Source organism: Lagopus muta, chromosome 1 (assembly GCF_023343835.1).
Source record: "Lagopus muta isolate bLagMut1 chromosome 1, bLagMut1 primary, whole genome shotgun sequence".
Classification (NCBI taxonomy): Eukaryota; Metazoa; Chordata; class Aves; order Galliformes; family Phasianidae; genus Lagopus; species Lagopus muta.
The window spans coordinates 66368541-66381365 of NC_064433.1; the positions used below are offsets into that span (position 1 = coordinate 66368541).

At 38.1% G+C, this 12825-nt stretch overlaps 1 protein-coding gene across 3 annotated transcripts in view; it reads left to right on the forward strand.

The window, feature by feature from the left end:
- The window catches only part of GYS2 (glycogen synthase 2), a 41627-nt gene that overhangs the window by 8010 nt on the left and 20792 nt on the right, over positions 1 to 12825 (forward strand). For all 3 annotated transcript variants that reach the window (XR_007373335.1, XM_048927331.1, XM_048927340.1), the window contains 3 exons: positions 2411 to 2592; positions 4832 to 5023; positions 5791 to 5976. Coding sequence is in view for 2 of the 3 variants with exons in the window: in XM_048927331.1 (XP_048783288.1) it covers positions 2411 to 2592; positions 4832 to 5023; positions 5791 to 5976 (560 nt within the window). In the remaining variant the exon portion in view is untranslated. The remainder of the gene's footprint in view (positions 1 to 2410; positions 2593 to 4831; positions 5024 to 5790; positions 5977 to 12825) is intronic.

A 12825-nucleotide genomic window follows, 5' to 3' on the forward strand; every position in this document is an offset into this window, starting at 1 on the left:
ACCAGGCTGCCCAGAGCCACATCCAGCCTGGCCTTGAATGCCTCCAGGGATGGGGCATCCACAACCTCCTTTGGCAACCTGTTCCAGTGTGTCACCACCCTCTGGGTGAGAAACTTCCTCTATAATATCTAACCTAAACCTCCTCTGTCTCAGTTTAAAACCATTCCCCCTTGTCTGACCACTATCCGACTTCATAAACAGTCATACCCCCTCCTGTTTATATGCTCCCCTCAAATATTGAAAGGCCTCAATAAGGTGTCCCCGAAGCTTTCTCTCCTCTAAGCTAACCAAGCCCTCAACCTTTCTTCATAGAAGAGGTGCTCATGGTGGCTGTGATTTAATTTCCTTGGCTTTCTGATCTGACCAAAGTACAGAAGAATTTTCCAATGCATAGATTTATTTCTGCAGTTCCATATCTCTGTGATGTGGAACACCTTAACTGTAGCATTGATTTAGGAAGACATGAGAATCTTCTTAGATCCTGAGTTAGTACATAGGTTAGTAACTTAATGAAATAGTTTTATTTAGCAAGCTGCTAGATTGGAACTGCATTTGTTTTTGTTTGTCAAATGCCTAGAAATCTGAGACACTTCAACATAAAAAAAATTAAGGTTGGGAACCCTTCAGGCATTCAGAACAAATGGCATGCTTGTAAAGAAAAAGATTTTAAGTATGCAAATTCTCTTTTAGGAACACCATTAGAAAGCATAGCTCTGGCTGCTCAGTTTCTCAGGACTGTAAGATACCAGGCTTGGGAGAAGGCTTTCTATACTTCTCAGGTGATACAGTTTAATTAGTTTGGGAACTAATCTCTTGAAGCTCTGAGCAACTTCAGCAGCTATTCTGCAAGGCATGGTCATTTGGGGCAGATTTTTAAGAAGAATCAGGTAAACCTTGAAGATTTTTTGCCATCTGCAGTGGTTATGCGCTCCACCTGCACTTCTAGATACTCAAGTACCTTTCAAAATGAAGTGTGGATTGCTGAATGCTAGACAATGATCGCTTGCATTGCTGACTCCTTATGTATTTTGATGTTGTTGCTGAAAGGTGTAACATGGTCTTTTTATCTGAAGTATTACCAAATGCTTCCAGATTCAGTGGAAGGTGACATTTCTAAGTAGGAACTTTCATTATTTTCCTATTATTTCCTGGTCTGCAAATGTTGTTTGCCTTCATTTGTCTTACCTTGCTTAAAATCATCAGAGCTATGACAAAAAACATCTGTGATATATAGCAGCAGTCTCTTCTTTTGCCCTCCCTTCTACTTGATTGATCTAAGCACTTATTAGTGTTCTGTTTTTGTGGTGGTGGAATGGCCACTGCCTTGCATCGCAGGTCCTGTGACCAAGGGGGCTGCAAGGCTGCTTTGCCAGTGCATAGATCACAGGGACAAATGTGGAAAACTGTCAGGGAAAAGTAACTAATTGAATCTAGCATCCCATATGCAAGACTAAATAGATTCTGTATTTACTCATCAGAAGATAGTACTGCTCTATTCTCTTAGAAATTTAGTACTACATTTACTTTTAAGATTGACGATATTGAGGTGGAAAGTGCTGCAGATATTTGTATTGGCAACGTAGGCTACGTTCATACCAATTTAACAACTCTTTAGATAAGTGATGAACATGACACCTTTTGCTACAAAGATTTAGGTTTAAATCCATTTCATGGACAGTAGTCCACAAAATTCATCACTGCTTCTACTTCTCTCTGTGATTTGTGTGAAACAAGCTGGAGGTGCCAGCCTAGTTATTACCACGTGTATTTCCACATCACAAAGTACATGTTTGAAAATGATGACTTCTTCATTAATAAATAAATAAATAAATAAATAAAATAGCAGTCTGAATTTGAAATGCAGTAGAATCAAAATTAGGCAAGGGAAAATGGAAGCGTGAGCCTCAGGATTTGAATCCCATAGTCTGAGTGCAGATATTTGAAAAGGAGTGGACAACCTAAAAAAAAATAATAAATTGAATGAATATTTATGATGTGACTTCATACACTTGAACAAAATTAAAATAGTAATAATAATAGATAGAATTGGTAATTAAGGCTAGAAAGCATCCATTTGAGATTAGAGGAGAAATTGAAGAAGAGGAGAAATAGGAGGAGAAATAGAAGGAAGCCATATACTGTTAACCAGAATTAAGCAAAGAATTAAGTTGCTATTTAAGGATAACACATGGTCTGCTACCACAGCATACTCCTAAACTAAATGGTGAAGCTCTGGTTACAATTTAGGAGGCTGAATTTCTATTTATTTGTTAGATTCCAGGTTTCATTTTAAGTCTGAACATGCAAAGTGATTTAGTCTGTCTGACTCCCAGGTAGGATGGAACTTATTCCAGAGGTTTAAGGCCTGTTCCCATTTCTACTTTTTGTTCTTTGTGATCTTGTTTTTCAGTGGGAGGAATTTATACCGTGATCCAGACGAAAGCCAAAATTACAGCAGATGAATGGGGTGAAAACTATTTTCTGATTGGTCCTTATTTTGAGCACAATGTGAAGACTCAGGTGGAAGTATGTGAGCCTCCAAACCCTGCAATTAAGAAGGCAATGGATACCATGAAAAGCCAAGGGTGTCAGGTAAATCAGATGTGCTTCTGCTTCTCAGGACAACTAAGCTGACTTTGAGGAGATTACAGTTTTGGTTAATGCTCCCACTGTTCCACTTGACACAGCAGTCCTGGTCAATGTCACAATGGGAAAAGCTCAGATTCTACGGTTAGAACAGCAAAGTCGATTCATTACAGGTTATTTTTGAGGAAGAAACAGTTTATCCAATTAAAGGTTTTAACACTCATTTATCTGCAAGACTACTTAATTGGATTAATGACTTATTTCTCCAGTATCTAAATACAGTGAGATTTTAGTGGATATAATACGACCTTACTTTGACTGAACCCTTATGTTACCTTCAGCATTCTTGTGCTGTTGAAGAAACTTTAAGAAAAGCATCTCATCATCACAAAATTCTTCTTATGAAGCACTGTGCTGAGTTGAAAGACACAAAGGGAAAAACCACAAGTGTGCTTAAGAAAAAGCACCCAACTGATAAAGAATCTGCTTCCTCAGATCAATACAACTGACTATCCATTCCCTAGAAAGAGGGTTTAAGCTGTAGCACACATAGGGAGTTAATCTATGTTTCTTGCTCAGTTTTTATTGGTGTTTTCTGTGGGACCTCAGATCAATCTCATAGCTTGACTCCAACCTTAAATTAGTAATAAAGTTCTTCTTATTCAGCAGTGAGCTAAAAATGGCACACCAGCTGTGGCACTGGCAATGTGTTATTTCCTTTTGCTATGGCAGTTCTTAGGTTCTCATGCCCTGCTATGTGTTAAATACACTGCTGGAAATACGTGAGCCACAGCTTGGGATAGTGTCTGTTGGGGATGCTGTTGTTGTACGATGCTTGGCATTGTTAAAAATGAAATCCAAACTGAAAGGTCTAATCTAACAGGAATATAAATCTGTATTTTTATCAGACTTTCCTAAGTGAATTATCAAGTTTTATGTGCTGCACCTGTTCCTTACAGAGAGATGTCTCTGCAAGGTAACACTCCTTTGTTTAGATAATAGCAAAAGGCTTGTGGGGCAGATTATTTGCAAAGCTATACATACATATATATATACTTTATGCTGTTCCAGCATACATTCAGTTTAAGCAGTCAGCTCTGGCAGTCTGACATGTGCATCGTTCTGCTGGAGTATTCATATATAGCAGGAGATCTATCCCAGGTACGTCAAGTATAGCTTTGATCTCTAATAATGGCGCTTTAGATTCCAGGAGCTGCACTTATCCTATTATCAGTGTATCTGGATTTTGCTTATGTATCACAATGGAACCCTTTAAACCAGGGGACCTAGGAAAGCTTCCGAACTTGTCAGGTCAGGTGTGTTCCTTGCCACAACTTGACACCGTATTTAAAATCAGGGTTCACACAGGATCCCTGCTCATCAACCTCATTTTCCTAAGGAAGAAACCAGAATAGCTTGAAATACATATGTAAGGGCCTGAGCTTTCTTCAAATAGCTATCTTTGATACAGCTTTTCTTTTTTGTGCAAATAGGTCTGAGAACTTTAGTCTCTGTTTTCAAGACCCGCCCTCTGTCTCACCAGCTCTAAGATTAGGACAGGATTCCACTCTGGAGAGCCCAGGGGTTGGTGAATTAAATGCAATTGAACAACGACGTAAAAGATTCCTATGAGCCAGGTGCAGAGTATAAACTGCATTAATCTACATATAGTACCTCATTATCCACAGTTAATATGCCTCTGCTGCTATAGCCATTTTGGGTTGAAGACCCAAATGAGTGAGATAATTTGAAATAAGGTGAAATAATTTGACTGTGTAGACTGCTGCAATGTGGAATGTGATCCAAATTGCATTGTGTTGCCTTAGGACAGTTCAGCTTATTCTCCTTGTTGTGCAGGTAGGTTATTATCACTGGAGTTATAATTCTGTTACAGATGTTTAAGTGTACTGATGCAGATAAAGATGGAAAGCTGCATATTTGGGGGCTGATATTTTTAGATATTGTAACACCTTCTGATTGTTTCTTCCTCTCTGCAAAGGGCACCAACTGTACTGTGTGGGCAGAATGAGGAAATGTCATGCAATTTCCACTTACCCCGACCTTTGATCAAGTATTACTCCATGTGTTTTGCAAGGAAAGCCACAAATCCTGGGTGTAGAGGACTATGATCCTTAGCATTCCTTATGTAAAATACGTATGATTTGATGGATGAAAATACTTGTGGAAATTTGTTTTCACATTCACTTTAACATTTTCTTCTTATATCTTTGCCTATTTTCTTTAGGTCTTTTTTGGAAGATGGCTGATAGAGGGCAGCCCATATGTCTTACTGTTTGATATAGGATCAGCAGCCTGGAATCTGGACAGATGGAAAGGCGAATTTTGGGATGCTACCAACATAGGGATTCCTTTTCATGACCGAGAAGCCAATGATGCTGTAATTTTTGGATCAGTAACAGCCTGGTTTTTAAAAGAGGTACAGTTTTTAAAATCTGGAGTTTGTAAAACCTCAGCCTTGTCAGCAGAGAAGAAAAGTTTTGGGATGTGGTTCCTGACCTGGATGAAATTTGTATTTATAACTTAAGTCTTATCACTTTAATTATGTTTTTCCAAGTCTTATGTGAAATGTGCCATGTCTTCACTGTCATTTCTTCCTGTTTTTTTTTTTTCCCCAACTCCTTTATTTGTCACTGGGTGTTCTTACAGATAAGATCCCAAGTTCCCTTTTCCTCTCCTACCATAGTCATGTTGTCACTCTCACAAACGTGTCATGAAGCCAGTAAGAAAGTTCTCTCAGCTGCTAGATTGTACTTTGCAGAGATGTTACAGACAGAATGAATGACAACACCATGACTTCCATTACTCTTACCACAGCATCCCTGAAAAAACAAAACTTTTTCAATCTACAGAATCATCTCCATTAGAGGTGCTCATGACTTCTTTATTCAAATTAGAGTTTCAATAGCAGATGAGCAAGTTGAAAGAATGAACAGTGACTGTCCTTGCCAGAGCTTCCCAGCGCTCTAGGAAGGATGCTGTTCTGAGGTACAAGTGAAGGACATGTGCTTTGTGTGCTAAGGATTAAGGCTGAAAGGAATCAAGACACATGACCACTTAAAACACTATACTGTTTTATCATATGAAAGAACACACACACAAGACAATATGAAGGAAAGTTTCTGAGGCTGGGATGATGAGCTGGATGATACACGTTTAATATATGTTCTTTCTAATTTTTTTCAGCTTTCCTGTCAGTTTGATGACAAGCCCAACATAGTTGCTCATTTCCATGAATGGCAGGCAGGAGTGGGTTTAATACTGTCTCGATCTCAGAAACTTCCAGTTGCCACAATTTTTACTACTCATGCCACTCTGCTTGGGAGATACTTGTGTGCAGCCAATATAGACTTTTACAACAATCTTGACCAGGTAAGAGACAGTTTTCTTATTCCTTCTCTATTTTTCCACCTAATCAGCTCCTGGTTCCTTTTCTGTTTATTGTGCTACACTATGTATTACATTTTCCATGCTGAGAGATCACTTAAGTAGCGCCACAGCAGAGTGATAGGTCATTGGTTCCAACACATAAGAAATGGTAAGATCTTGAGGTGTGTAGGACCTTGTGCTTTTGTCTCCATGCCATCCTTCAGTAGAGTCTAAAATACTTGTACTTCCTTCAGTTAACTTTAGGTTACCAGATTTTCACTGCAGAGTACTGAAAGTCATTCAGCCTTTAGTCAAGTCAGTGCCTTGGTCCAATCCACAGCTATATGGAATAATATTGCAGCTGTGTACAGGCTTGCCCACAGAGATTCATAACCTTCTTTTTAATGATTTGAAACATTTTCAAAAGCATGGGAGAGTTATAGGGCCAGACATCACTGCAAGTAGCTTTGAGAATCTTCCCCTTCATGTTCAGGAGCAGTGATCAACTTAAGTAATATATGCTGCATTTTCTAAGTTAGTTAGCAGTCTGAGTAACTAGTAAATGTAGAACCCATACAGCTGTAGTCAGGTACAGCCTCACAACATTCTTTCTTTAATGAAAGTTTGTAGAAAAAAATAGCTAGTAGATCTCTGCTTGCAGGAGATACCCTGTAGTGCCATTAAATGTTTTTGTTTGATTTTGCTGTTTCCTTTCCCCAGACTATTAATTCTTGCAAATCGTAAGTTCTACTTTCAAGCTTTTTAGGTTAGGCTTTGTTTGTAACAGAGAAGGAAGTATTTTCTGAGTTTAAAAGACCCACATCCACTTCTGGGAATTCTTGTAAACTCTTTAGTGGTTTTGGTTTTTGTTGTTCCTTTTCAGTCAAAGCATAACATAAACTAACATTTCAAGGACCCAGATATCTTTAGTACTGCCTTCTATGGAGTCACATTACATGATTTGGGATTTCTAGTGTGTTTACAGACAAATCAAGTACAAGAGATTCTTTTCATTCCAGTGTGTATTGAGGGCAGCTTTAGTCAGAAGGTTAAAACAACTGCTTTATTCACTGTTCAAGCATTTCCTTAGCTAAAAGCACTGAATAAAATGAATCAGTTTGTAACATAATTGATGTTTATTCCACTCTGTGTCAAACTTAAGTGTCTCCCAAAGACAAGGCTGAAGCAGTAGTATGATACTGTCCTTATTCAAAAGCACAGTAAACACAAGCCAAATATCCTCCCTCATATTATCTTCTGTAAAATCTGTCTTACTCTATCACCTAGGAGAACTGCTCTCCTGAATTAGATATCATTAGATATTCGATATTAGATATGATCAGACATTAAAGAGGCAGCATGCCATCAGACCAAGCTTTAGGAGTTTAGACATTCCTACTCCCTTATATTCTCCTTATATGTATATACGCAAATTTTAATTACAGTCTCAGTACTGTATCTTTCTCTGGACAGAGCTAAATTGAAATAACTAAGACCATCTCATTTCAGATTTAACAGGGACTTTTCAGCAAAAAATTCATTTGTTCAACCTTGCATTATTAGACATAATTTGTTAGTGAGGAAGCTGCAATTTAAAAAATGAAAAGGTATTTAAAATGAGAAACTGGAGTTTAAAAAAGAGGTGGGAGGAGCTAATAGCTTTATAAATCGATTCTAAAAATACTGTCAGAGAATTTCCTTCCTTTTGTAAAGAAAATAAAAAAAAAAAGAGTTTCATATTCTGATTAATTTGGTGAGCTACAGGAAGTCTTGTGAAATAGACTCCTTTTCTGAAAAGCACTTTTTTTTTCTCAATGATAATTTTGGGTTCTCATCCTTACCTGTGTACTCAAAAGAAAGTCATGAACTTGCATCTAAGCAGACATACAGATTTTGGTATATTTTTATACTAGTCACAGTATTTATATCATTTTTAATGTTCACACATTACATGGCCAGCCTTTATGTGATTAGCTACAGTGCATCCTATTCTGAATCTTCACAAGCCTAATTGGTAACAATTAACTATGTGATAAATATAAATACAACCAGTTTTATTCTAAAAATATATTGAATAAAACATATGTATGTATTTAAAATATTATAAACTGCTGTAGAAAATATTTTGGTGAGGAAAGTTGTGGATGTCTAGACCATACTCCTTTATGCCCTCTGTGTAAAGATTGACATTTACATGCAGTGTTAATACACGAAACGATGCCAAACTCTTACACTGCTGTTTTTCATGCTTATAAGGTGCTAAAGCTCTCCCTGACAAATGTAACATTTAGTGAGAGATTAGATATCTAAATGAGGGCTCCTTTCACTGTAAAAAGGTCAGCTGGGCCCAAAAGCTTGTTGAGAAACATGAGAAGTTGATCTAGAGTTTGGTAATTAAATGATACAGATGTGTCTTCAGAGGGTATTGTTGCTGTCCTCCAGTAGTAAACTATTAAGGTCAAACAGGTGATTTGTGCAGTGATGGAAATTCTCCAGGGCTTTGTAATATTAAACCTTTGGATGAGACAAAATATTTTTAGTACATGTGAGCTCCCCTTCACAATTATGATAGCTGCTTTATCTGTTAGTGCCATTGCATGATGTTCTTTAAAGCATAATAGCAATAAACTTTACTTACTTTTGATCAGCTTTTCCTGGCTAGAATATATTTTCAACCAGCTTTAAGTACAGCAGTCAAGATGGGTGGGAAAGAAGCCACTGTGGTATATTCTGTGCCAGACATAACAGAAAAACAGTTGCAATACCACAGGAAAAGGTATGGCCTAGTTGTACTTGGAGATGATCTGACATAAACAATTCCTGCAAAGAAAAACAGGAAAATTCACGTTTCCTTTTGTAGTCCTCAACACAGTCCAAGAAAAGCCATGTTTGAATGCATACTAGAGGGGTCTACTCTGGTCACTGAAGCCAAGTGCTTTCTTCAGTGCTGAAGAGGAACTTAACAGTGGGATCCACAAATACAACCTTAATATGGTATTTGGATGCCTGAGAAAAGATGCTTGCCCAGTATCTTCAAAGTCCTTTCTCTCTCTTTCTTCTTTCACAGTTCCTTAGCTATGTTCTTTCTCACCGTTGTATTTCCCATTAGCCCTGAAATTCATGCAGTTTGTCCTCCATCGTCCATCAGCCCTCCTCTCTCTGCACACACGCATACAAACACACGTATGCACACGTATATGCACTCAGTGCAGCACTCTTTTACCCCAGTATTATTATGCTCTTACAGACAGGCAGTACCAGAAGATACAAGCTGAGTTGAAAGATCTCTTTTAAAGATGTGAAAGTATTACTGAGATTTTCTTGAGTCTATACTGAAAAATGCCACTTTGATCCTAAGAAAGCTTAATATGTACCACTGGCACAAGTACAGAAAGTAGAAATGTATTCTCTAAAATAAGACAGTGAGAATATTTTGGCCCAAGTCCCATCCTGTTTGGAGTATCAGTGATCATGCAAAGGGCTGTGCAGCGTGGCTTGGCTGATATTTTTCTCTATCACTCCTATTAACAAAAAAGTCACCAGCTTCTACCTGATGGAGAAGTAGCAGAGAAGGCTCCATGTGATCTTCTGATAGTCTTTAGAAACACTGGATCTGTGAAAACTTGGCCTTCAGCTTTACTTCCTTTTGGTGGAAGAAACAATTAGTGCAAGGTTGCCACACTGTGATGGTTCTTTAGACTCCTGAAATCACTTAGGTGCCTGAACTATATGTCACCAGGACTCTATGGCTGCATTACTATGTTGTCAGTCTGTGAGCTATAGCAAACCATTTGCAGGATTTGGGAACAATGAGAGAATTCAAAAATCAGTTTGAATATTGGTTGCGCCAATGTTATGAATTGATTGTTAAGGAGAGCAACTGAATCTGAATGGAAGTAAGGAGAGAGAATACATGTGACCTTATGGTCATCATGTATCAAGCCAAAATAGCTGGAAAAAACAAGGACCTTTTCAACCTCTCCCCAAGCCATGTGTTATTTACCTTGGTCGGAGACAGGATCCTTGTCAGCATCACTGCTGCATCAGTGATACAGCATCACTGGTTGAGAGTGTGCAATTCTTACATTCTTACAGATGTAACTAGTTCAGTTGGACTGGGAAAAATTCAGCTGGTCCTGCTCCAGTGAGAAGTCAAGCGTTAAATCCTTAACAGCATGCACAGGATCATAGTAAATACTAGAAATAAAACTGTTGTGTTCAGCAGCATGTAACAAACAGATAGTATGAGCTGAGGACCCCTGAGGCAGTAACCCTGAGGCAACACTTCAGCTTCAGTTCCTTGATTCACATTTAAATCACTCTGATTCTGGAGTGAAGAAGGGAGGGAAAGCAGAACAAAACAGAAGCTGATTTGCACAGTAACTAGTAGTGTCTGATATTTATATTATTGTTCAAGCATCTGAGGAACCCTGTGTAAACAGATAGGGGTCATGGACTGCTGAACCTACCTGCAGTTTGCTGGCTTAAATCTTCTATAGTCAACACTTTCTTATTTCAACAAGCAGAATATGTTATGAGCTTCATTCCCAATACATATATTATCATAAGTTTAGCTGTGCTTAAAAATTTTTTCAGATCTAAAAGTCCAACCAGCAGTGCTTTTTTTGTTGTTTTTTTCCTCTTTTGCCTATGTCCAGTGTAGCTTTTACACTGATGCAAATAAGGTTTTGTATGTTGCTACAATAAAAGTTCTGTGAAAAAGGTCTGAGCCTGTTAAACCTTTTTCCTCCCCAGGAGCAGCTGGTTTATTGGCTGAAGATGGAGGATTTTAATCTTTTATATCTTTCTGCATTAAGGAATCTGCTTTTCTTTCCTCCTCTCCTTTCTCCTTTTCTTTCTCCTTTTCCTCCTCTTGGGTTTTAAATAGACCAATACCTTTTATAATTGACTGAGAGGCAGTGATGGTCCATGTTGGTTCCTAGATGAACTAGGAACAATCTTTTGGGCAAATGGTCTAACCTGGAATTTCACCTGGAAGGTGACCTCATCACTGGCTGGCATAGCCAAGAAGTCTGTGGGCTTTGACCTCTGCTAATTCTTACTAAAAAAAAATAAATGGTATTATAATAGAAAATGCACTCAGGCCACAGACATGATCAAAGGACTGGAGCACCGCTCCTACGAAGAAAGGTTGAGGGAGCTAAGATTGTTTAGCTTGGAGCCTCATTTCAGCCTTCCAGTACTTAAAGGGAGCTTATAAGCAAGAGGAGGACCGACATTTTACACAGTCTGATAGAGAAAGGACTAGAGGGAATGGCTTTAAACTAAAAGACAGGAAATTTAAGTTAGGTATTAAGAAGAAATTATTTACTAAGAAGATGATGAGGCATTGGAACAGGCTGCCCAGGGAAGTTTTGGATGCCTCATCCCTGGAGGTGCTCAAAGCCAAGTTGGATGGGGCCTGAGGCAGCCTAATCAGTGAGTGGCAACCCTGCCCACAGTAGGGGGTTGAAATTAAATGAGCTTAAAGGTTCCTTCTAACCTGTCTTTCTATGGTTCTGCAATTCTGTGATAGGATTCTCTATGAAAAAGAAAAATAAAAGATTAGTCTCACTCTTCATAGCGTTTTTCCTTATGTAAGGGTATCCTGCCAGTGAGTAGCACTTCTATTCAGACCTAGAAAATTTTACATTCAGTTCATTCAAGTGTGACTGAAAATAGTTCAGAAAGGAGTGGAGAGTTCTGCCTCATCGAGTCTAAAAGGAAAAGTATTGAAAATCCCAATGGAAATGAATCTTTGAGAGCTTTTATGCTGACAGTATAAGAGCACAAGCTTATGTTCCTCTTAGTACTGTATTGTCATACCTGTCACTGAGCTTGCTGTTAAACAAAGCTGATCTGCTTTAGTAGTAGCTAATGAAATCTGACTTAAGCCAGGAAGTATAAATTTTTGTCTTATTTGGCTGTACCACAATGCAAGTTCCATTTGCACAAAATAACAATTAAAGTTAAAACAATTTAAACAATTAAGTTAAAACTGATGTAAAGTAGCTTTTAAAAAAAGTAATTTTTATACACTTCAGACAATGGCAGTCAATGTGATGCTGTTAGAACTGAAGATCTTCTCATTCCTCCTGCCAGTAAACAAGGAATTTGAACTGCACACCTCCTCTCCAATTGCACTGCAGAATCACCTTGTGAACTTGAGCGTGTCTCTGAGTTTAGACACCAGAAAATATCTACTCATTCTCTACCTAAAATCCTCAGCTACCAATCTCTGTATCGTACCTTTTGTTTGAGATACAAACTACTTATACAACATTATCCAGTCTTGATGTAAAGCTCAAGGAGGAGAATCCACCTTATTTATGCAACATTTCACAACATTGGTCATTATCAAAACTATTGGGACTATGTGAAGAAGCAATCTAATATGAGAATCAGGAGCATGTATGCAGACTGTGATAAACAACTTACCTGTCTTTCTGAGAACCATTAATGCAGGTAATGCAGTACTTTCTCCTTTTCTATTGTCTTCTTGCACATTTCTAAATCCTTTACAAATTGTCTTTTTCAGTTTGAACAATGAATGTCCAATTTGAATTTATTACTTCAGTAACTTCTCAGTCTTTCCAGGAGAAGCATCATGCCAGTATCTCGTAGTATCTCACTTGATATTCTCTTGCTTTTACCTTCAAAGATCCTCTTAGCTCTCTGAACCACAGTGTCATGCTGGGAGTTTCAGTGTTTAACTACTGTTCTCCCTAACGTTTTAAGATACAAGTGAAATGTGTTCATCACCTGGATCCATAGAAAGGACAAAAATGAGTTGTAATTTTTCCTCAGAGGTGCATTACAACAAACGCAAATTTCAGTCAAAAACCTGTGGAG